The sequence below is a fragment of the Gobius niger genome (assembly GCF_951799975.1).
Source record: "Gobius niger genome assembly, chromosome: 4".
Lineage (NCBI taxonomy): Eukaryota > Metazoa > Chordata > Actinopteri > Gobiiformes > Gobiidae > Gobius > Gobius niger.
In genome coordinates, this window is record NC_136855.1 from 16,211,876 (window position 1) to 16,238,108 (window position 26,233).

General features: G+C 42.0%; 1 protein-coding gene across 4 annotated transcripts in view; it reads right to left on the reverse strand.

Annotated features, from left to right (window-relative positions):
• The window catches only part of pcdh9 (protocadherin 9), a 259,432-nt gene extending 237,283 nt beyond the window's left edge, over positions 1-22,149 (reverse strand). For 2 of the 4 annotated variants that reach the window (XM_079555651.1, XM_079555649.1), the window contains exons 1-2: positions 21,302-22,149; positions 17,853-20,974 (exon numbers count right to left, since the gene is read on the reverse strand). In XM_079555651.1, the coding sequence (XP_079411777.1) occupies positions 17,853-20,891 (3,039 nt within the window). In that variant the 5' untranslated portion in view covers positions 20,892-20,974; positions 21,302-22,149. The remainder of the gene's footprint in view (positions 1-17,852; positions 20,975-21,301) is intronic. The other 2 variants (XM_079555650.1, XM_079555648.1) reach the window with 1 other exon arrangement.
• Between the last annotated feature and the right edge of the window lie 4,084 nt (positions 22,150-26,233).

Below are 26,233 nucleotides of genomic sequence, written 5' to 3' on the forward strand. Positions count from 1 at the left end.
GGCTAATGGGCAAAGCTAGCTACGGGCAAAGCTAACTGCGGGCTAGCGCCACTTTAGCAGTGTTGTGTGTACAATACCCTTCTCTCCGTTTGTCTTTTCTGTCAGCGTAGTTTTTGCTCTCACGGACAATTAATGAGTAAAAAATTGCAACTTGCTACGACGCCTGCAGTGACGCTTATGGCCTCTAGGGGTATGAGTTACTTGGTTCTGCTTTAAAGTTGCGTGTTTTGTTGTGAGATTGTGATTTATTTCATCAAACACACCTTCATCACTTTCTTATATTTTCTAAGTTAGAAAATGCAAAATTGATCTAAAATTGCTTATTTAAAGTTTCCACTTCTCAGGTTCCGGTTCGACACGCGTTGCCAATTGTTCCCTTTCAAGACCCCCCCGTCACTCGCTCTCCGTCAACCCAAAACTCCAAAATGCCTTGCAAGCTGCCTGGATATAGCTGCAGCTTGCTGTTCTGTGGTACTGAAGTTTTGGTGGATGTTTTTGCTTCTTTACGCTCTGAAGCTGTTCTATGAAGCTGGTGGGAGAGTGCATCCGGGTTATGTAGAACCATGAGGGGGGCTTGAGGGATATTGGATGACCACTGCGAAGGTGGCAAAGCACTAGATTACAGATTTCTCAAGCATGCCCAAATGGCTCAATGCACAACTCAAAATGTGCTTCGTAACAAAATAATAATCATAGTTTTTTGCATTATTTTTCTTTTAACCTCCACTTCTTACAATAACTTGCTTGCACTGACTAGAGCTCAGAACACATTTGAACACGTAATCTAACAACATTTCACAGTTCAGCTCTGTGCTTTGAAGAGAGCTCACTCCTGAGCCTGGAAAAAAAAAAAACTGCTCTTCTATTTCATTTCGTTTCAATTTATTGAAAGCCCCATTAGCTCCTGACGTACTGCAGGAGCTACTCTGCCTGGGGTCTCTATCCTGATCTGTTTTTTATTTATTTATTTAATCTTTCCCTCAAGGTAGAGCAGTGAGCACCATTCACCTGAGCATGATTTCTCCTCCTTGCTCCAAAGTGCACCCCTTTTTAACCTACAGGGGGCGTATCCATGTATTTCTATTAGCCCCGTGTTCTGCGTATGCATCTGCACGTGTCTGGACTCTGAAGAGACATCAAACGTGAATAGGAAGAAGGAAAAAAAAAAAAGCCTTTGCCTTGTTCTCCCAGTGGTCTGGCCGTCACACCTTTTGCTGCTTAGAGATCTTACACGCACCGCTGTGGTCGGGTTCTCCCATTCCCTCTAACATCTCTGCATAATTCGCCTCCTGTCCTGAAGGATTCTGAGCTGTTACGGCAGAAAAATGAAAAGAGTTTCTCCTTTTGTCTGGAGTCAAATACGTTTGGGGATTTAATCTGCAAAATCCCCTCACCTTCCTTCCATTGTAGCCCCAAAAGGCAACCTATGAGTGACTAGATCCCGGTTTAGGCAAGATTACACTGGAGGGATGTGTCGGGAAGGGCCACGCTGCACTGTCACCACTCAACTCGTGGGCCCTCTTCAAGCTTCGAACTGATTCTAATTCAGTGCAATGGCTTTGAGAGGATGACTAATTTAGTTAAGCTCCACGCAGGCATAATGTTTAAAAGAGGCATCTGTCATTTCACAAAAGAGCATATGAAAATGAAGCAAATATAACCGCTCAGATCCACGGCAATTTGATGTGACTCAAATTTCGGTTTTGACTTGAAGAGAGCCAATGCAGCCCAGAGGAATTTTTTTGATTTGTATAGCGCAGGTAGTAAGTGGAAAATATCTGATGTATTTTATTTATTTTAACAGTCAGATACCAGATATGTGTTGTGCTTGTAGTTACACATCATTATTTTTGTTCCCATTGGGAGTCACATGACTGAATCTCTCCTGAACAATGGAGTTATAAAGTCTCGCCCATTTTGAAACCTGCTTTTATGTAATTGTCAATTTCCCATTCGTTTTTCACTTTGATGCTGAAAGAAACCAAACAAATAGAGTTGTATCAAGAGGTTGTTCTAAAAAGCGCTAAAAGAAGTTCAGTTGGAAGACTTATCTGAACCTTTTTAACCTCTTTCCTCCCGCCTTAACCGAGCGCATTGTGTCCAGGTCGGCTTTACCCAAATCTAAAAGCTTCTTGTTTTCTTCTTCTTCAACAGACAAGAAGCTTCTAGGGAAAAAAAGCTTCTAGGGGAAAAGCCCTTCTAGGGACGGATTGCAAATTAGCCTTGGCAATAAATGTTGTAGTGTGGTACATGTTCATTGCTCACACATGTCCCTATCAAATAAATGAATAAATGAAACAAACAGTGTAATTCTCATTTGAAAGAAAGCTGATTGTATTTTTTCTGATTTTGTCACATTTTTGAAGCGTATTTGTCGCTCTTTTGTCACTTTTTTGTTGTGTTACTGCTACCTTTCTGGCAGGTTTTTATCTCAGTTTCGTTGCTGCTTTGTCGTTGTTTTTCTCACTTTTTGTGGCTTTTTTCTTGTCATGTTTTGGTCACATTTTTGTTTTGTTTTTGTCACTTTTTCTATTTTGTCATTGTTGCTATCCGTCACAGTTTTGTTGCATTTTCATCGCTATTTTGACGCTTTTTTCAGGGAGCATTTAGATTTGGGTAAAGCCAAACTCGATTCAGGTTTAAGAGGTTAAACCCAAAAGCTAAACAAATTCCTACAATAGTTCCTGTGTTTGGTATTTCCTTATTTGTGTGTTAACCACTCAGCCACCATGCCACCCATTTAGATTAAAACAAAAAGTGTCTTAGCGTGATTTGATTTAGCATAACACGGGTGCTCCCTTGAAAAAAATGCCCAGGTTTGGTATAAAGACTAATACATGAGTAAATACAGTGTGCCTCCGACTCTCTATAACGTCTAATACAAACAGCTGAACGCACACTCGGAGCCCGTGTCTTTGTTTCTCGTCTGTTCTTTATTGCCGGCCTGTGTTGCTGCAGTGTGGCAGAAAAAGGGAAGCCACGCAGCTCACAGAGGGACCTCTTTTTATTTGGCGCCTTAATCTTTTCAGCACTTCAGAGGTCTCTCCGGTGTCTCAGCTCACTTCAATAACACTCCTAAATGCGCACGGTTACAGTATTTATTCCACTAAATAAGGCGGGCCTTCATATTAAATCCTCTTATCATACAGTCGCCAAGCTGCTCAGTTTGTGGCTATTTTTACAAAGCCAAGACAAATGCATTATTATTTGGGACACAGTTCAAAACATGATACTTGAAAAGAAATGCTCGAGTGTTTGGCCTAAATACAAAGAGAGTGTCAGTAAATAAAGTATGTTGAGAGGAAAATGTACAATTGTTTTAATATTGTTTATGGACTTATTCAGTTCAAAGTGAAGTGAAACTAGCGGAAATTAGATTAAACATATGCAAACAAAGTAATTAAGATTAAATGCACTGCCTGACCAAAAAAAAAGAGTCAAGCAGTGAAAATAATCATGCCTCAATAATGTCATAGTGTCCTTAATATATAATAATAATAAATAATACAGGCCAAAAAGTCTTACAAATATTAATACTGAATATATACATGAATACTGCATTCATTCATTCATAATGGTAGCTAAATACAGCACATGGCTCTAAATTCATTATTTACCTTTATCTTAACACTGCACGCCAAAGCCTTATTCTCTTTTAAAGGATTTCTCACTAATTCGAAGCCTCTCCACAGTCACGAGTTTGACAGTTTGTAAGTCATGAGACGGTGACCCACATCTGCTTTACTATACATACCATTGAATTATGGGACTTGTAGTGAAAAACAAAGGCTACACTGACAACGCGTCCGTGGAGCAGATTTTGCATGGTTACTCTCCAAACAAGGTTAAGAAGTTCGCACTTTCCGTCATGTGCTCCGAGTTTGTCTACCGACTTGTTGAACAGCACAATGCAAACTTGTGGATTTAAAACTGCGTCGTGCCTATTGTTGTGCACACAGAGGCGGCATGTTGAAAGTCTTGAAGGAGTTGTTTGCATCTGCTGCAAAAAAGTGCTTCGCTAAACCCTCTGTGAGACTTTAATTATGTTTTGGATGTGGTTTCTGCTTGACTGTTTTGCCAATAAAAGAAATATGTTCCTACGTTTTGTGCAAGCGAGCAGTCATAACTTGGACAATTCTACTGACAGAAATGTGGAAAAACTTGCCTATGAATTACATTATCTGTAAGCTGTTCCAATCATCACAAACATTAACTATACTGGCTATTTTAACAGCTTCCTAAATTGCAGCTTTGCATTGTTGTAGACTCATGCTCCTGAAGGCCATACGCGCCACTGCAGGTGTCGTAGCATGTTGCAGTTTTTTACTCATTAATTGTCCGTGAGAGAAAATACTACGCTGACAGAAAAAACAAAGGGAGAGAGGCATATTGTACATCGAATTACACAATGGAGATAACATTTTTTCACTCAAACCTGGCTGTAGATACTGTTTAAGTGGTGCTAGCCCGCAGTTAGCTTTGCCCGTTAGCCTGTTAGCTTCTTCTTCGTGATTCTATTAGTGTGTATTGGTGACTCCGACCCGGAGGCAGCGACATTGCGATTGTGGTTTTCTGGCCAGAGACACCAGGGGGAGATGAAAGACCCCCCCATCATCCCACTTGAAACACTTGCATCACCCCCAGAGGAACTACGAAAAGGATTTATTAATGTAAACAAGTTACTTAGTACTGCTTTAAGCGCTTTATATGATGCTTCAACCGTCTAATGTATAAGTCGCTTTTGTTCGAGACTTGTTGCTTAATTTTGCCTTAATTTACAGTTTACCATTTACAAGCCTTAAACTAGTGATCATCGTACAGTTATTGATACTAAACGCATCATTTAACATGTATGCTTGGCATCATTCCATTGCATGAATTTTCTGCACATTTCTTTTGGCACAAGCGCTACACTCGGAATGCATGAAAGGAAATGGTTTGCAAAACGATTTTATTGGGGGTCAAAGGGCAGCTTTCAATCTCCTCTCAGTAAGCGCACACAGCTTTTTTGCAAGAGGCCGTATGGCTGAGGTCAAATTTTAAAGCCTGTATTTATTAAGCTATCTATCTGTTTTCTCCTAGGCCCACCTCGGCTGCACGCTAAGCTCTGTGGTTAGCTTTCAGACGGAGAGGGCAGATTAGGCCTAGGCTTTTTTCATAGATGTTGTTGGCATTGCACTTTGAAATGCACACTCCTGAATCAGGGCGGCTCCTCCCTCCCCGCCACGGCGCTGTAAAAGAACGGTTAAGAGGTGACGCGCGGCTGCACTTTGTAAACTGGAGGGAGGGAGCGGCAGATTAACTGTGAAATATGTCGCTGACGGTGTAGGGGAAACCATCCGGGGGAAAGGATATTAGAACTTTTGACTTTTCGGAAAAATGCGGCGTCAAATTGGGTGTAGTTGCACAGCAGTGGTTCACAAACATCTAAAATACTTGAAAGATGCTATGATGATTTCGGCAATTATGCATGCACAGAGGTATCACACGAGACGCTGTAAAGTGACGTGGCTGGGGTGGAATACTGTTTAGTTTTTCAGTGCTTTTCGTGCATCCTGCATACGTTTACATGAGACATTATTACAATACAATGTTTGAATAGCTGTCTAAACTTATCTTTTATTTGGCAAATTTCATTTCCCTATGTATTCTGAAACACATATTTATTATTCTTAACCAAACTATCACACCTTAACTCAACAAATCAGAAACCGAACTGCATATCAGTGTCAGTCCTTCAAAGCGATGTAGCTGGTTCGGTTTGAAATAAATTGCATGCCGTTCTTTGTCAGGCGACAGGTGATCATGTAGATGAATATAATGAATATAAAGCGACTGATGTTGATGTTATCTTTGTAATTGACGCCTTTCTGAGCTTCATAATGCCGTATTTATTCTGCCCGCTCCTTCTCACCTCATTTCCACAAATTGCTCAGTGTTCAGTTATATCTATTTAGACGAATCACTCATCAGGAATTAGAGTTAATTAGATTAAGCCTTTGAGAGCGTATCCAACAGAAACGTACAGGAGAGCTTTTACCTCATTTAGCGAGTCGACAAACACGCTAAATTGTGCCGTAGATTCAGAGCTGAGCATATCGCTTCTTTGTGACGAGGATTTCTGACTTCAAACGGTAGTCTTCATATCATTCCTATATTGACAGCGTTCTGGCATTACATCATGACTTTACCCCCATTTTGAGCTACAGAAGCTGAATATCCTTCATTGTTCCATTGAATACTGACCACTGCAGAAGAGAACCACCCCATTAGGGCTGTCGAGCTGTAGAGTTTTCTCAAATCCTTATGCGTCCCCCTTTCTCCTGCTTTAAACCACTCATGTTTGATTTCAAATATGGTTGATTCTCCACAATCTAACATATGCTGCAATGTCATTTAATGGTAATGTTTGTAGGATGTGCTCTGTGTGTATAACTATATGTGAACATGCCCTTGCTCATTTGCAAAGAACCTCCATTTCTGAGCTTTAACCTGTTACTTGCCACCTTAGGGTTAACAATTATGCATATCTAAATCTGAAAGCATATTGACGGGAGAGCTTACAGCCTATATGTTCTAGTTCTTCTAGTTTCTAAAACTATAGGTGAGATCTGTGTGAGTGAAACACCTTCCATGACATTTGCCGTTCCTAACCCTAGGTTAACAACAGGAAGCCCCATTAGTGGCAATTAGGTCTTTGGAAACAGGACGGAGGGGACAGTCTCTTTATGTTCCCTTGAAAACTGTTTTTTCTAAAGCTGGTCTCGGTTTATCTTGTGAACCGTTAATCAGTAAAACCAACATTTGATGTGAACATGTTTACCTCACATCTGGGGACACACATAGATCATGTTTGTTAAATATTTACCAAAAGTCTTACATGCCCTACATTTAATCTGTCAATAATACGGGTTGCATGAAAAACCAGGAGAATTGTTCTCTTTGAAACATTTATTATGAAATTATAAAGGTATATCAGCACTGTTTAAATAAAGCTTTCAAAACAGAAAAATGTTGCATTGTACTGGTGTTTACTTCCAGCAAAAAAGGCAAAAAATAAAGAAAATGAAAGCAAAGATTAAAAAAAAAAAAGAAAAAAGGAAAAAAAAATCAAACATTGTTCAACACAGCACATTAGGCAAGATTACCAGGAGTTCATTTTACATGTCATATATACACAGATTTACATAGAGGATAGTTACAGTATTAAGAGCTACAAGGCCCTGTGGCAAAGCAATCAAGAGCAGTCACATTTCAAGTGGCCTTTTGTTTGGGGAGGAGGCTTTTTTCTTTTCTTTTTTTTTTCTTTGTCTTGGCCCAGCAATGCCCATTATCTCAACTAATAGTCCAGGCAGTGGCCATCTTTTGCACCCCGTTTGACAGAAGGGGGAGATAGTCGGGGAGTCCCAAATGGTCGTCGTAACATAAACGTGACTTAGCTTTGCATGTATAAAAGCCACTGGTATCGATGAGTGAAAGACAGGGGGAAGGAACAAGTGAAGAGAAGATGGTGCATGGGTCAAATCCAAGAAACCATGAAGTAAGCAATATCTTTTTGAATATAATTTTCAAGCATAAAGTCAAGAAACATTTTCCTCCACCCTCTACTCAAAGGTTCCTGGTCAAAGACTGTGCGTAGCGTGGTGGTTAAGTGTTGGGAGCTTGCAGTTTGTCTTCCACTATCATGCGGTGTGAGGGAATTATATGAGCGTAGTATGTCAGAGCTGATTAATTGTTTTTTTTTTTGCCGAATGGGAACGTGTCATGTGGATTAAGTGGAAAACAAGACAATGAATGTAGCGCTGACAGCCACACAAAGACACAGCGACAATGGGTTTGGAGAGTGCATGGCGCTAACAAAGCAGGACCCGCATGGAGATTGATGATGGAGTCAAGTATGTCTGGTAGAAGCTTAAGGCTAAGTGTTGCATGTAAACATAAAATAAGATACAATCAAATAAAATAATATGACAACGCATGAATGTATCTGTGATGAAATGGGTGTAATAGAAAGGAAAAAAAAAAGGAGTGGAGACTGGTAGCTGATCGCTGGTAGCCATTCCCAAAGCATGTTATACCGACAGCTTGTCAATGGGGAACTATTGATCGGGCGATTGTGAGTGAACCGGCTACGCTACGGCGCGGTTTAGCTGTTTTGTGGGGGAAAAAACGGTTGCAAGTAAATATTGCATAAATGTCAAGTGGGTTTTATTGTTATGTTTGCGGGAGAATTTTTTCTCAGTGATGGTAAGTGAACACCGTGAGTGAATGGTACTCTGAATAAAAACGTCGACTTTGATACAAAACAATTACGCATTGGATGATATATATCGTTAGGATGATGCCCTGAGCTTATTACAGAAAATCTACAGCTCCAATTCCCCCCCCCCCCAAAGCTGTCACCAAAAGTGCTAAATGGTCTGCACCAAAGCACACATGGAGACAGACTGGAATCTGAATTATCGCCTCGTGTGAAAAATGCCACTTAGAGCCTTTTAATTTAACTGGTTTTGTAAAAAAAAAAGAAGAAAAAAATGACATTCACAATTACGGGTATTCCTGGTAATTTGCCGTTGTCTGTGACTGGTTTTACGCTCAGCAGTATCAGAAAAAAGGAAATAAAATGGTAAAAAAAAGAAAAAAAATGCATAATATTCAGTTGCACTTCAATGTCAACAGAGTATAAAAAAGAAACATAAATGTGCTGCGGAGTTCAGCCGGTGCACCGAAGGGGAGCTTTGATTTATTTTGTTGTTTTGTGCAGACAAAAAGTAGATCCCCCTTGGGGCAATAATCCACTCCTGTATACTCGCCCCCTCTGCCTCCGTATTACCCACAATCCATTTCATTTCCTTCCTACCCTACTCGACATACACAACATGACACATCTTTTTCAACAGGAATACAATGTCCTCGGTTCAAATCCCTCCCCAATCATTCAACGCGTGGATAGGCCGCTGGCTGCGGTCTTGTTGGCCCCTGACGGCTTTTTTTTTTTTTTTTACATTGTTGCTAGCTTTGTGCATTAGTCAGGATTTTCTCTTGCATTTGTAAGTGCTTTCGCTTAATTATTTAACTGATTCTGGCATCAGACCCAGACGGAGATAACAGGGAATTTTTCTCACTGATATGCTTAATTAAGATCTTCACAGTTGTTTACTCTGTCTAACCATTTATTTTTGGGGCGTTTTTGAGGCATGAGACGACTGAGAAGCGAGCGATTTGCCTATCACAATCACACGCCTCTCTACATATTTCTTTTTTTTTTTTCATGTTGGGAGCCAAAATCCTGTGTCAGCACATATATACCCAGAAGATCTTGCGCAGACTTCCTCCCCTCAGGTGCAACATTGTCATAGTTCATTAATCTTCTCAAACTTCCAGCGCTGCCATCCTCGGCCCCTGCTCGTGCTACCGCTAATCCCCTTATTAATGTGGCAAATGAACCTGCACAAGAAGGACGACTCCCCCAAGGCTTTGTAATTACAATGGTCCGTATACTGGCTCCTGTTTGCATGCAACGCCCATTCATTTCGCAGGCACAGTCCAGGATTTTTTTTCTTTTCTTTTTTACTACGGCAATGTTATTTCTCTGTAAACCGGTGCTCGTACAGTGGGAAGCCTTGAAATCGTATGCCAGAGTTAAATGGCAGATGCGTCATAATGTGCATGTGATGGTTTTTAACGGTTTTGTTTGGGATTGACTGAAGGTAAACAGAAACTAAAGTGCAAAGGCAGATTTGTTCGAAATTTGGAGCAAAAAAAAAACGTCAACCTTGCTCCGTCAATTGAGTCTAGAAGTGGCTCTCAAACTCCTCGCTCTAAGTACCATCAAACCAAATTAACTTTCATTTTGGTCTTTGTATCTCTGAAATTTAGCTAAGTGTAAACTGATTCAGGTAATATTGCACCAAAGATACATTTTGGCAAATACCTGGAGGAGTAGTTTGTAATGCTATGGTTAGTGTAGTATTATAGAAATAGTAGTATTAGAAATAAACCATTGCTAAATCAGAACTAAATCCGCGGAAAGAAAATCCCATGGCGGATTTCTGTTTATAGTGATTCTAAGAGGAAAAAAAATGGATGATAGATTTGTGATTCACCAATGAACCATGAACTCATAGTTTGTTGTACTATGGACAGCAATGCAGAGCGCTGTTACTCCTTGCATGGAATTTTGGATGGGCTCTGGCTGATGGAGAAGGAAACTTGTGCAGTACGCCATTCTAATAAACAATAGTCAATCTACTCTGGGGCTGACTAAACGTTGGTTCCATAGAGCCCCAGAGTCTATTATTGTTTTTAGCAGGTGCTAAGAGAGTCTTTAGGTCAAGTCCTAGTACCCCGTCATGATCGGGTCGCTCATCTCTGGGCTCCCTGCCTATCGAAGCTCATGCCTGTGAGTCCACCGTCCAACACATGTAAGCGAGGCAAGATTCTCTAGCGTTTCTTTTGTCTTGCTGGAATACCCTGGTTGTAGTTGTAGTGGTAGAAGTAGTTGTTGTAGTAGTAGAGTTGTTTTTCTCCCCAGCCAAAGCTTTATATTTTGAATAATAAATAATGTACTAATATTTATTCACTCTGATTCTACAACACACTGCAAATGTGCGCAAATCAAGAGAAGTATTAAACACAACTCTTTGCTGAATAATGGAAACAAAATGAAAGTGCTTGTGCTAGCCTTGTGTATGTGCTTTAGCTGCACGGCGAAGCTTCCCCCCCTCCCCACCCTCCCCACTCCCCCACCCCAGAGCTATAGGGACTGAGCTGTGCAGATCAGAGCAGAGCTGGGAACAAACAACGACTCTCTTTTCTGCGTGTGCATCTTTCTGCCAAGGTAAAAGAAAAATTAAACTAATAACCTCCAGCAATTAAGACTTTTTACGCATGAGGCGTTTGCCCGCTGCCCAGCTGGACCTCATAATATGCGTCTGACTTTGTAATGTGTTTTTATATTACAATTACAAAGCAAAAGGAAAACATCGTAACTTTTTGCAGCACTGTATAGAGGCTATAATCATTTGTGGTGTTTAATCAAAGGAAGCTGGCTTTTATCCACAATCGGTGTATAAGATTTGCCTTAGCCCAAATAAACAAGCCAGTTCCTTAAATCAACACATGCTGAGATTACAAAAAAAAAAAAACACCCCAACGCTCTGAACTTTTAGCAAACGATTTGAAATGCCAATGTGGGTGAGTCTTTCAAGCTGCACACTCTGTACAAGCAGGAAACAACGGAACATAGGCGGTCGCTCAGAAGCAAAGCAGAACTGAATATCCGTCTTTAAAGTTCACGTCAAAAATTATTGTACATTGAACTGATGAAATATATGATCACTAGTAATGACAATGTGGATTATGAAGATTATACCATGCTATAAACTACTATGACAATAAACAATATGGCGTCTGTTTTCATTAGAGCTTATAGTTATTAGGGGTGGGAACCTCTGGGTACGTCCCGATTCGATGCGATTGATGGCTAACGATAATCTCACGATACTGCGATAATCGATATATTGCATAAAAATAATCGACAATACATCCCGATTTTTTGAAACATGCTTTATTTTAAAATACTACATATTATTCATCATACACATTTGTTTCCATGTGCTTTGAACCCTTTTTCTTAAATAAATAAATGAATAACTGATCCCTGACTAACGTACTATTGATCTGTCAGTGACATCATTTACATTTAAATAAAGAAGAAACCACAGTCCTATTTCAAAAGGAATATTTTCGACCCCAAGTTAATCTTATGTATAATTATATAAACTATCATTAAAAGTAATACATTTGTGAGACAGTGTTTGGTTAAAGTGCTTACAATTATAGTGCCGCCCCCTGCTGTTCTGACCGAATTCTTAATCATTATTGGCCTTTGTTTGACTGTGAAATCAGCAGAGCCCTGCTACCTCATTACTATGCATAATGTGGCTCATTAATATGCATGACGCCATCAAAAGTATCGCTATTGGAATCAAAAGTATCGTATCATCCTGCAAAATATCGATATACTGTCACACTCCTAATAGCTCTCCTAAATAAAACCATGCACTGATCTTGATGGATGTGTGAAATCGTAATCTCGGTGCATCTCATAGTTCCGCCATGTCCGTTCTGCGATCCCGCTACACGCCGGTTAAGGCATTGCGTCTGAGCCTGTCGAAATCTCTCTCTTTCAGGATGCTTCGACAAACGCAGCGGCGACGATGATTATACTTGTTTTTTCTTAGATGCCTGTGTTGCCAGTCTGAAAGTAGGACAGTGTTTTCATGGCTTCCCCCCACCCCCCACCTCCTCTTCCCTCCTCGGCGTTGTTTACACTAATGTAGGTCCCTTGAGGGTAAATAAGTAAAAAAGAAGAGAGGGAAAGGAGGCGGGGAGTGTAGCTATCAGCAAAGTTTGGGGTGTCTACAAAAGCCGATTTCTGCGAGGCATTAGTTTATGATGACAGTATTAAAGATACGGCATATTCCCTGGCCTATATTTTGCCTGCGTCAACCCCCCCCATTTGTGTCATTATCAATGTTCTTTCTATTTTGTTGTGTATTGATTTGCGCTGACGTGGCACGGAGCTGAACTAAAATGGGTTTTCGATGCGTTGAAAAGAAGGTCAATTTTAAACAGCTACTCCCCAAAGCTTTCCTTTAATGCTGTTTCCATTTAATTGCATGGTTGATAGCAAGTGATTGATGTTGTGTCTATCGTTGGGCATATCCTGTTTTTGTTGCAAAGGGAATGCTGCGTAGTTAGTGTAATGATGACAGTGGTGGAAGTACGAAGAATAGAGTTTGCGGTATACGCCATAGAAGAAGAACAAGAACTTTACTTAACTTTCACAGACATAGTCATAGGAGGAGTATTAGAAATAGTGACAGTCAAAAACAAATAATCCACAGCTTACTTTAGTTTTAACTTTCACAACTCCTGAACAACACAATAACTTGAGGACACACTAAAGTATTAGATATGTTTCCTTCTTCCCCCTGAATGTCTCATCATCAAGAGTTTCATCAAAAATACTGATCGGAAATGCACAAGGCATTTAGGCAACTACTGAAGTTGTAGTCAAGGTAGCAGTAGGCCTTGTACTAGCATTAAATACTAGAAAGTACTCATGTGTAAGTCATATTTTTAAGTAAAGGTGCGCATTTTGAGAACTATTCCGCCTTTTGAATGTTGCCATTACTGCATAAATCACTAGTCAATGAGGAAATTCATCCAACTGCTAATATGATAGAAGTTGCCTCTGACTCCTGATGTCATTTTTTATATTTTTTTTATAGCGGTGTGACAGTGTCACTTCATGCAGTAACAATGTGGCATAATAACTCGAGCATATCAAAGCGCATTAATACCGTCATATTGAAAGTCTTATCATTTTCCAAAGCAATTCTGCAGGGGATATGATTTGACAAACCAAAGATATTACTTTTGGATATTAAGCCTGATCATTCAAAAGATGTTTTTTTTTTCCCTCTCTTTTTTTTTTTTTTTTTCAGAAATCATAGCCACCCTCCCGACAAATCCACCAATACAATGTGACTGGCAGGATGCAGATACTGTATCTTATGACATAGTGGGTGAGCATTTGATGACTTCCTATTGATGCTTGTGAAATGGAGCTGCCCTGTCATGTCAATACAAAGCAACAAATCAAGCTATGTAGCAATAACATTGATGCCAAATCTCCACCTTATCTGCTAAATAAGGCTGGTGCACGTGCCTAATCGTTTAACCACAATCAATGTGTCGACGGTTAACCTCAGATCAACCGTTCTGTAGTGAAATTTAGCGGAATAATTGTGTCTTATACCACACTGCATCAGCAAGCCTCCATTATCAATAACAGGTGTAATGTCTAACATTTAATCATAGGAAATGCTGATAAGACTGTTATGAGCTCCCTGATATGTTAGTGGGTAAATGCAATATTGAGATACAAGGGGAGGATTACATCAAAAACACAGGAAGCAATAAACAAGGAAGGAAGGAAGGAGGATGTTATATTACTCAAGATGACGTTTAATCTCTTATACTTTGCTTTAAGTAATATAAGACTACAACAAAGTCTAGCACTTTGCTAGCACTTGTGTGTTACATTGTGGCTTCTTGTCCACTGTTTTAAGATATAGGAATATTGTTACAGGTTATGATGATTCTCACTTCTGTTTCACCAAGTTTGGACATTGTAAGAATGATTTTAGATAACATCTACGTTAAACCATTTCTTGCCTCTTGCTAGTCTTGTCTAATTCAAATCCCTGCTTCGCGCTGATTGGGCAATTCTTTGATAAAACTTTCTTGAGGGCTTCATTATTTTCTTTCTTACCAGTGTCCTGTTTATAATGATCATAAACTTTTTAACAACTTCAGACTGACCAAACTTTTAGGCATCAAAACACAATCATAGTTTAGAATAGAGGTTGACCAATATGGGTTTTTCTAAGATTTTGGGAGGATTTTGGTTGGCCAAAGCCGATAAAATTTATTTGGCCGATATTCAAAAATGTCTATAATCCTGTGTATGATGCCTCTAAACAGTAAAATGTGTCAGTGTTGAACTGTGACAGCAGGGGCTGCTTTATTTATTTTATTTTATGTATTTATTTATTTGATAGGGACAATGCATATTGATGAACAGTTGCACATGAGCACTGTAAATATGCCAGATTATAGCAGGGATGCTAGTTTCCATCTGTAGTCCCTAGGCAGGCAACACATACACAAGGGAGCTATTAGGGAGCTCATTTTGAAAGACAAAAATCAGCTGATTCCAAAACAAAAAGGGTAAATCTATATCTGGTAAGGTTGTGAAAGAATAAGCAAAATCTAGAACATGAAATAAAACACAATCAGAGCCTCCGAGGTGTGAAAACTTGTGACCGATTTTCATTGCGCTGTTTCTCAGCTCCCTTCAGGCCTAGGAAGTTGTTTTGGTTCCGGAGATATCGGCTAGTTACTGCAAAATACCCCATGTATCGGCTCGATACATCAGTCGAACTCTACTTAGAACAAGCCTTCAATGCAAATACCTCTCCACATAGCTGCTTAGGTTGGCAAAAACACTAAGGCACTGCATCTCTCACTTCATCTTGGAGTCAAGTGCTGCACCACAGACAGTGCCCAATGCTTACGTATTTAGTTTTGTTTTTCTTCTAATAATAACTCTTTATCGAAAAACTCAGTGCTTTGTTGTGCACACCTTGGATCCATTCGTCACAACTATCGATCTGAATAAATCTTAAGTGGAACGGCGTGACCGGGTGGATCAATGAAGTCATGCTGTGGCGATGGTGTCATCTTCTGGTCGGCTCCGCTAGTGTCACTAACCCACCCCCCACTCTCTAGCACTAGCACCCATTTCAACACGTTCTCACCTACTGTCTCACCCTCACACTTTCCGGCAAATGACACTGAAGCAACAGCCTCTCTTGACTGCTACTAGCACTTCGTGGCAGAGGTCAGCACCCAAGGGCTCCCGGGCCACATGGAGCTGTTTGGACAAGCACTGTTGGTTCCGCTGGAAATTGCATCCCATAAAGAAACCTGACAAGTCTATTTTATATGTCAATGCGCCAAGCTATATGGATTTATCCAACTGGAAGAGGAAAATGGCAAATATGAAGAGCTCGAAATGCTTGAGAAAAATCAGCCACAGGGTCCATCCATTTTTGTGCCAGTCCCAAATTCAACAGTGTTGCCTCAAGAAGGGCATCTGGTCTTTGAACTGAATTATGCAAGGCTATTAGGGAGAAGGGAGTTAAATCTACTGTATACAGTTAGACCAAGTGTTCTGACTCAAATACCTCCAAGATGGAAGGGTTGACAAACTTCTAGAAAGTCAAGGTCATGGACATACCATGAATTAGAAGTGCATTTCTCCGTGTCTAATTCCAAAAAATCACGTTTCATTCTGCCCTGTGATGCAAGGATCTACAAGAAAACAAGTTTACACAAATCTTAAGGATAAGACACTGAGAATATGTGACGGTTTAAGTGGCAGATTTATTTTTGCACACTGATCTGACTGCCTTAGAATCCCTGTTCATTGTAACAAAAAACTGCAAATTCCACATATTACTACTATCTTCTGAATCATCGACTGCTTTCAGCACTTGGATAGTGAATTTTCGGATATATGATAATTGGATTACATACAGTCTTGAGCGCGGTGACCCGGACGCGTGCGTGTCAATAGTACTCGCCACACTGTCACCTCCTGTAATCCCAGTCTGAGTCCGGATACATCTTATCACTCACATCTCCAACTGCCATTATCCGTCCTCCCTCCCCCCCCCCCCCCTCCCTCACCGCTTCCCCCTCCTCCCTCCCGCAGCCTCCGCATCATTAGGCCCCACTATTTCACTGAGAACACCAACACAGGTCTCACTCCTTTATTCTCCTCCCTTGCATTTATAAGTCCAATGCAGCTTTGGCTCGGCGCCAGACCATGCCTTGAAGCGCAACAATGCCACCTACAGGTTCAGTACCACCTCCCATTACTCCATACCAGCCCACTGAAAACACTGTCTCTCCACTCTGCAGAATGTGAGTGTAGCGTTTGTGTCTATGTGTGCGTGTTGGGGTGTCGAGGGCGCTTTATTAGCAGAAAAATTAATAAGGCTTTGATAAAAAGAGGCATGGATTACGTTGAAATTTGAGGCTCATTATTGGCTAATCCTTTTTGAATTGGATGTGTATCAAGTTGCTTCACTCGTGGTTTGCGACTGTGCACTGTGAGAGAAGGCATTTAATTCAAGCCTGGTGAAGCCTACAGTGGCATTCATAACAGCGCTACAGCACAACTAATTATTATTGACTGCTGTTGCTGAAAAGGTTGCAGTGTTATTGTTTTTTGTGGTTACCATATACACACCAAAAGAAACAAACAAACAAAGACATGAATACACTTTATGAGAGAGATGTGAAAAGTCGGCTATTTTCTTCTGTATAAAGGGGGATTATGTGTGGCGGCGTTTATCTATTGGCGCGATAGTAATCTGAGTAGATAGGCGAGAAAAAATGTTTCTTTCACAGACAACATTGAGTCACATTTTTAAAGTTATGTTGTACAGTAGAGAAAGTGAGCTAACCTGGGTGCTGAATAGTCAAAATAAGGCAGAGTATAAAGGTGTACATGCATACAGTGGTGACCAAAATTATTAGGACACTTGGCATGCCTGAAAGCATGTTCCTATTTTGTGACATTTGATATCCCAGTGTTGATAAAGTGTCTTGCTATTGGCACAAGATATTAGTGGCTATTATAAACTTTTAACTTCACTTTATTTTGCCTACAATATTATTGAGACCTATTTTGGCATTTGCATGTAACGCGACTAGACTTGCACATTTATCTGGCATAGAGTTTCAATGCCTGCTTTGCAAATCCACTGTTCCTTTGCAGCTAGTCTGTTTAACAACACGATTGCCAATGACAGTGAAGTGGGTTTAACTTTTTTCTGTGAAGGTAGAAACTCATTGAATGAGCTATTTCTTGTTAACACATTTCTTTGTACGTGTATTTTAGTGTGTAGCGTACAGCAACTTAAAAATACCAAGTGTTCTAATATTCTTGACCACCATTGTAGCTTTACTACTATAGCAATGACAAAACATCAATCTAAGCATTCCCCAGACTTATATTTGTAAATGCTGAGTCCATTCATACAAGTGGTTTAAGCCAAAGTTGCAGAAGTGTCCAGTGTTTTTTTTTTTTTCTGTATAACTTCACAGTAACTTAAAAGGCTCCTAATCTACAGTAGACTGGCACTTTAGCACTGTGGTACGGGGCAGTTATAGGCAGTACTTATAGACCAGTAAAAGTGCTCTTTTACCTGCTGTCTGGTGTGCATGGGCGCCCCCTTGGTCTTGAATCCTCCCTGGGAACTGCACTCCGAGGCACTGAAGTGGTCCGAGCTCGTGGACGATCTCTTGGAGAGGGTGTCGCAGCCCCCCACAAACGTGTTATCCAAGGGGAGCTCCTGTATCACGTGGTGCTTTTTCACCGAAACTGGAGTGTCCGCCTTCAGGTGAAAAGCCGACTGCGGTGAGGCGGACTTGTAGTGCCGGGCCAGGTCAGGACTGCTGGGTTTGAAGGTGGTGGTGGGTGTAGCATTCCAATCAAAGCGCCCAATGCCCTGATCCTCCATTTCTGTCGGCAGGCTGATGGTACCGTTGATGGGCTCGTGCGCTGGGTCATCCGGTTTGTTGCCTTCGATAGTGACAAAGTTCAGTAGGGAACTCTTGGGGGACTTTCTTTTCTTTCGCTTTTTCTTTTTGTTCTGTTTATTCTCAGTGTTGGGCGACATCCATTCTGCTCCTTGTTTTTTCCTCTGGGCGGCTTTGAACCGGGAGGCGTGGCGACAGCGCAACAGCACAGTGACAAAGATGACAATAATCACCACCAAGGCGCCGGTGACAAAGGCTATCATTATGGTTAAATAGTCCCCGCTTTGGTATGTTTCGCCACTCTCGCCAATGTTGCGGTCAATCGGCGTTTCCATGGTGCGGCGGATAAGGTCATAGATCAAAGTGGAGTTTCCCACTGTGTCATTGACATACAGGAACACCAACACTAGCGTATGGAGAGATTTAGGATATCCCAGGTCGCTGATGTTGACCACTAATCTATGTAAGCCTACATCCGTCACAGCTGGCTTCTCCTCGAGCGTAATATTACCAGTCACCGGGTCAATTCGAAACAAGCCCTTGCTGTTGCCACTTACAATGGTGTACTTCAGCTCAGCGTTCATTCCAGTGTCCCCGTCTACAGCAAACACTTCGGCTACCACGGATCCCGGGATAGAGGAGAGAGGGACCAGCTTGAAGGAGGTATTAGAAGGGGGGTAGATAACAACGGGCGTGTTGTCATTCACATCTATGACATTGATAGTCACCTTGGCGGCCGAGGAGCACGGGGGCCTGCCACTGTCCACTGCCCGGACGTCGAAAGTGTATGAACTTTGCTGCTCCCTGTCAAAGGAGACGTTCGATTTGATCACGCCAGAGAAAGCATCCAGTATAAAGTTCTCATTGTCGTTCAATATTGAGAGCGAAACTGCCGCATTTTCCCCTGCATCTGAATCGGTGACTGTTATAACCCCCACAGTGCTGTATTTGGGAAGATTCTCAGATACAAAGAACTGAAAATGGTTGTGTGTGAACTTTGGATTGTTGTCATTCTCATCCAGCACTGTCACAATGACTGCTGCCTGAGTTTGCAGTGGGGGCGTGCCATTATCTCGGGCTGTTACAGTAAAGAGGAATCTATCCTGATCTTCTCGGTCAAAAACCCTAGAGGCAGTCAAGACCCCCGTTTTGCGATCCAAATCAAAAAAGGATGCGTTAGGGCCCAGCTGATAGACAATCTCCGCATTTTTACCACTGTCCTCATCTGTGGCACTCAAAGTCGTGAGGAATAAGTCTCGTTTATTGTTTTCCATCACAGCCAGCTCAATGACTGGTTGGGTAAAAATAGGCGGGTTGTCATTCTCATCCTCCAGCCTCACTCTCACTAAAGCGGTCTGATTTAAGCTGGGCTTCCCCGAATCAGATGCCACGATTTTAAAGTTGTATTCCTTGGTGCCTTCGTAGTCGAGCAGCGCGGATGTCTCGAGCAGATACTGGTTGTCATAGACAGCTTTGAGGTGGAAAGGCACGTCCTTCTCGATGAAACAAATCACCTTCCCATTTATGTCGGTGTCTTTGTCCGATACTGTGATGAGAGCTATCTTAGTGTTGATGGGATCCTTCTCCGAGAGGAAAACAGTGCCGTTAATGGGGCTGATAATGTATCTCAAGTCTATATTGGGGGGATTGTCATTGACATCAGTCACGTTTATGGTAACAGTAGCTCTGGCTGGACTTGAGCTCCCATCACTGGCTAGGACTGACAGCTTGTGAATTGCCGTCTCCTCTCTATCCAAAGGCCGCATCACTGTGATGAGCCCGGTAGTGGTGTTTAAAGCGAATAGTCTTTTGGTGGCGGGTGACACCTGGGTCCCAAAAACATAGCGGATCTCAGCGTTGGCCCCTATGTCTGCGTCTGTCGCCAGGAGCTGCACTACTGATGTGCCGATAGCAGAGTTCTCCGGGATGTGCACTTCTATTTGACTCTCTTTAAAAACCGGCCTGTTATCGTTCACATCTGTTACTGTCACTTGTAGAATAGCAGTGCTGGACTTTTGAGGGCTGCCACCGTCTTCCACTTTGATTTTCATCACATAAGTATCCTTCTGTTCTCTGTCCAGATTCTGCTGCACTATAAGCTGGGGCCACTTCTCCCCCTCAGGCGTTTCCACTATGTCTAAACCGAAGGCACTCTGCCCGTTTATCAGCTCATATTTGTGCACGCTGTTGGGGCCGGTGTCTGGGTCAGTGGCGGAGGGAATGGCGAAGCGACTGTTAATGAGCGTGTTCTCGGGGATGGAGATGTTGATGACAGGCGACGGAAACATGGGCGCGTTATCATTCGTGTCTTTGACCACTATTTTGATCTTAATCAGTCTGAAGTAATCATTGGGCAGAATGACCACTTCAATCTCAAAGGAGCACTCGCTGTCCTCAAACGACGGGCCGGGGCACAACTTCTCCCTGTCTATTCGGTTTGATGTGGTGAATATCTCCCCCGTGCTGCTGAGGACGCGCACCAGTGGGTTATCTCCCGCTTTGGAGACGAGCCTGTAGACGAGATTAGCACTCGCTCCGGTGGCAGCATTTGTATGGGAAATGTTTAGGTCCTTTGGTATGTTTCCAATGAGCACGTTTTCTGGCAGCTCCTCTCTGATGGGGTATATCAGTTCTTGGGCTATCGAGGGATCGAGCCAAATGCAGGCAAGCAATGTGCCCAACAGGTAATAGTCTTTTAAATCCATGATTAGTACGTTTCCAGCCTTCACAACTCAACTCAGCTTTCCCCTCTGTGCAGCTCCTTGCATAATACGAGAGGATCCAAAACCTATGAATATACAACAGAGGAGATATTTCAAATAATTATATGAACAAACAGCTTTGCTCCGAGTCAGCTACTTCAAATTATGCTCTGTCTCTTATCATGAATTCACAGAAAAAATAGGCTGCCTTTTATGTCAGGCTTCTTACATCCCGCGCATTTTATGGTCACAAATAATCTCTTCAAAAGCCCCTCTTTGCCTGCAAAACTTTACAACACTGCCCTGCTCATTTTACACTCAAATTAGAAAAGCGGAGCGCACAAAGTAATGCTAAACATGCATGAATGAAGCCTAAAACATTTTTACGCGGAGCTATTTTCATGCATACATACCCAAATCGCTCTGAATGAGTGGAGGAGAGAGACTGAGAAGGGGGGGGAGAAAAACTGTCAGCTCATAGCAGTCTCATCCACTGATGCCTGCGAGCTTATTGGGGGTAAGATATCCTTGTGATGCTCCGGGTCCAGGAATAATAATCGGGGCTGTGAGCAGCGGGAGCAGCTGGTCGCTTAAACCCGGGCAGAAATGGGGGGGAAAACGGATGCGCCGCAGTTTGCCTTGGTTCTCATTTAACTTTCCCCGGATGGTATAGTGCAGTCTAATTGGCGGTGACTGCGGTGATCAAGCTCTCTCCTCCGTGCGCGTGTAGAGCGGCATCAGCAGCAGCAGCCAGGTGGTCAGTGGCTCGTGGTAGCTCCCGTTAAAAGGAAAAGAGGGCACAAATGCTCCCAAATTAATCAGCGCGCATCCCCGGCTACCTGTTATGACGGGGGAGAGACGAGCTGGAGGACACTTGCGTCCTGTCATGTGTCAAGTTCACGCAGCTCCATAGATGCGCCAAGGTTACAAGGAAACCAGACGGGGAGGGAAAAGAAATGCCTAAAAAAAAAAGAAGAAAGCTGAAAAGTCCGGTCCCACTTGTGAAAATCTCCTGTGGTGAACGCGACACCCGGCCAGCGTCTTTTTTTCTTTTCTTTTTTTCCGCTCTGCGCCTCCGCTCCCGTGCACTACTATCCCGACGCGCTCACTCCAACCGCTGAAGATCTCTCTCTAAACTCCGGTGTAAACCCAAAGGAGAGCTGGCGAAGTATACCACACCGACACACACATACGACCCTCGTCATTGACTCGAGCGCCGCCCCCCTCTCCCTTTCACTGGAGCACAAGCGGATCCGGAGCCGCGCCGCGATTGGCCCGGAGTCACGTCACTCCACGCCGGGGACCGGGGTAAAGACGCCGTGGGCTGCTGCGGGGCTGCGGAGACCAAAGAGCCCGAGGAGACCGAGGAGGGGAGTGCTGCTGATGATGATGAGGAGGAGAAGGAGGAGGAGGAGGATGGGGATGATGAAGCTGCCACAGAAAAGGCTTTTGAGCGATGGTATAAAGCAGCTAAAGAGACAAATCAAAAACCTGTTAGTGTTGTAGATTTGATTTCAACCTCATGATGTTCGAGCCCTTTATGCACTACGATATTCAATCTAGGTTTGCCTTTAAGTTATCTATAAAAAAGCTTGAGCTACTTGAAGGTTCTGACAATACATTTTCCTGGTACTATACCTGATGCATTTGATAGGCTTTGATAGTGTAAGCAGCTTGGAGACATGACGACAAATGCTTCCAATTTGTTGACGAGGCTTAATCAAGTTAATCATGGTTTCTTTTGTGACTTTGTGCCCATTTACCCAGACTTGCTGGCTGGCGCGTAATTGACTTTATTGCGGTTGAATGTGTTCTTAGCCGATAAAAAAAAATCCAGCACATTTTCAAACCGTCATCCAAAGCTATACCCTCGTGCCTAAATCAACAGACACAGGCATTTGGGAATTCCAGGTTGATGTTCTAACACTATACATGGCCACATCCCATTTGACCCAAGTGCAAATAGGCTACAACAGACGCCTTGTGAGTGCGGGGACCGCTAATAATGCTCCCAGACAGAGCGGCCCTTGTCTGAAAGCATGATGCACGGGATTCATATTCACGCTCTGTCCGCCAATCTTGGCACCCTGCAGCCCTTCGCCATCTCCATTTGTCCTGGGAAGAAATAACCTTGGCATCAAAGACACCCAGCACTGTCTTGTACTATACGACTTTGACTGCATTTTTTTTTTCTTACTTCTTCTTCAACTATACTCGGTGTCGTGACGATCTTAAGCAAGGAGACTGTGTGTGACTTTGGAAATGGCCCTAAGTGCTGCAACATGATCTTATTCCCTGACAAGTTTTTTTTTTTTTTTTTTGTATCCTCGCCAGTGTGGCGAGGATACAAGAACATGGTACGCCTTCAAAATGACACTGGAAAACACTGGCAAAATGGATTCACATTCGGTCACGGTTTTATACTCGCTGCCATCCGAATCATTACTTAATTTCAATGCGGTAGATAACCCTCAATTTCATCCCTCGCTCTCTCTCTCTCTCTGTCTCCCCCTTCTCTGGAAGGGGAGCTGCGCGCCGGTGTAGGCTGGCCATGGTAAACAGTGCCATCTTGAGGTAGACTTGTGTAACTGTAAGTGTTATGGAGAGAAGGGATTCGCTGTGTGTAGTAAAATGTCTGGACAGTATGCATTTTTGGGAACTTTTATCCGATTCCTTTTCTCACATACTCCTACTTTTAATATATTCCAGCGTTTTTTCCAAAGTCACGGCTTTGGAAAAAACATGCAATTTACATTGTTCTAATAGGCTTTACGTCTGCGAAATAGAAACAGCTAAACCAATATGTGAATGACTTGTATTTTCAGATAATGTTTCTGAAGTTTTATAGGCATGATGTATACATGATATATCTTAATGGAGACGTTGTGGGGGTTTACAGAGCACATTGTGTTCCATTAGTAATTGCAGTGATTTGCTAGTTGCAACTGTTGCAATGTATAGCCCTAATATAAATGTTCAGTGATCATAATCTATAGAGAGATGTTGATCGCAGCAAAAAAGAAAAAAAGACTCAATTCACCTGATAGTGCAGTGTCCCGTGGGTTGTCTTGTTGCCTGGTCAGCTCTTCCTAACCTGGCGCTCTGACCTTTTCTGCCACTGGTTCAAGCCATCAGTGTCCACTTAGAGACAGGAGGCGAGCAGCAAAAAGAAAAAAAAAAAGACTCATGTGTCACTTCAAATTAAAGCCCTGACAGAGGGATGTGGTGGGAAAGAAATGTGACAGTGCAACAGTCTACAGCCCAGAGACAGAGTATTGGACTCTTACCCCCGGCTGCAGTCATAATGAACTCATCACAGCCTTTTAGCTCACCGTCAAGAAGTGAGGAAAGGTCTATTCACTGGGAAACAGGAATGATGCTGCGGTTAAATGAACGTTTGCGGATTGTGTGCATTGGAGTGCGGTCACTGGATTGTTTTCAGTGGAGCAAATGTATTGAGGATCAATCTTATATGTACAGTATATATTTTAAGTCATTTTGTTGTTAAAGTTTCTGAACGAGTGGAAAGAAAGATGCTGAAGGAAGTAGCCTAAATGATGTACGTGGGTGGATGAAACTGTAAAGCCTCTTTGAGTTTCGCTGAAAAGCGCTATATAAAGTGTTTTCATATTTATATTTTATCTTTGCATGTTCTCGCTATCTCGACCCAGATTTCCTCTTAGTCTTGTATATCCAAAAACATTAGGCTCAGGATGGACCTGTACCATAACTTCATATGGTCATTACTGGTCAAACCTCATGATCAGTGTTGGGCAATAACTTTAAAGTTGTAATATAGTCTATATTAGTAGGTGCAATTTTAAAAAGTTTCAAAAATTTAGCTACTTTGAGTTACTTTTGAGTTACTTTTGAGTTACTTTTGGCAAAATATAAACTGAAAATAGTAACAATTCCACTGAGCAAAAGTGCTGGGGGCCATTTTTTGTTCATACATTTAAATGCTCTTGTAATTCGAGTTACTTGAATTATATGTTCCCATATTTTGTGTCAGTAATATGTTATATTCCTTAGTTACTGAAAAAGTAACTCTGCTCATGATGTACATTGTCGTTTTTCTATGTCTACCGGTATTTTGGCTTGCTCTTGACATAATATAATGACATATGACATGATGACATTTTGCAGTATAATTTGACTGACTTTCCATTGCTCAAGTCAGTGAGAAATGAGAACATCATTTCACCTTGTACCTCAGGCTACACTACTTCAAAAAGACAGACTATACAGTTTCTAGCTTCGTATATATTGTTGAATACCAGAAAAAAAATCCTTCTTAACAAATGTTTTATAGTACAGAGGTCTTGGAGTAAGGAGCCAGCAGATCTGAGTGGGCTCACAGATTTTAAAAGTCTGTCTGTCAGAGAGTCTAGACTAGTCCATGCAGTGCTTTTAAAACCAATAAAGGGTTTTCAAATCGATGCGGTAACCAACAGGGAGCTTGTGCAAATAGCCATTGAGCTACTGAGTTTTGAATGCTTTTGTTTGATCAAGGAGGAGCGCAGAGGTAGGTTTGGAGATAAAGCTATGTGTCAAGTGAGGGTCAAAACAAGAAGGGCAAACCTTTGAGGTATATATATATATATTTTTAAGAACAGCATGACTTTCTGCTTATTCCCATTCAAGTGATCACTCGACTTACAATTGCACGTGTCCGAGGAGACTTGTATTATCTTTCTACTGTATAGACATCATACATTTGGTTGCATGTCCTTGGGTGTTGTGATGAGGAAGCATCTGTACTAAGAAACGTCAATGCAACTGTATCGGCCATTGGCAGGATACAGTAAAAGTGAGTAGGACTGTAAGTGTCACTTTAACAATACATTCTTCACCCTTTTAAAGCGGACACAAGAAGACAAATTTTGCTAAATTATCAGTTGCTTTTTTTCTGGCATCTGAAAACAATTTCAAACACATCTTAAATTGTCTTTTTAGAAAATGCTCTGTTCTTCTAAAACAACTTATTCAAAGTTCCCCTAACACCATGACTTCTGACCTATGACTTATTGTGTAACATAGCCTTTGTCCCTTTAGGAAAAAGCCGGCCTTCTTTACTTCCTTCTGATGCTCAATTCGACAGCAGTATCAGAAGAGGCTGCGCCCTGTTCTTTCATAGTAACAAAGCTCCAGTGAATGTTGAATGCTCCGCTTCAAGGTGAGCGGAATGGGAAGGATCTGGAGCCTGGAAATGAGGAAGACACAGTGCTTCCTGATTCCATAGGACCGTTGTAGGAGCTCGGGTTAACTAGCTGAGCATTGTACAGGTATGTAAAACCCAGGCATCAAGCGGAAGACTCAAAGATTTCTCAAACAAGCGTAAATGA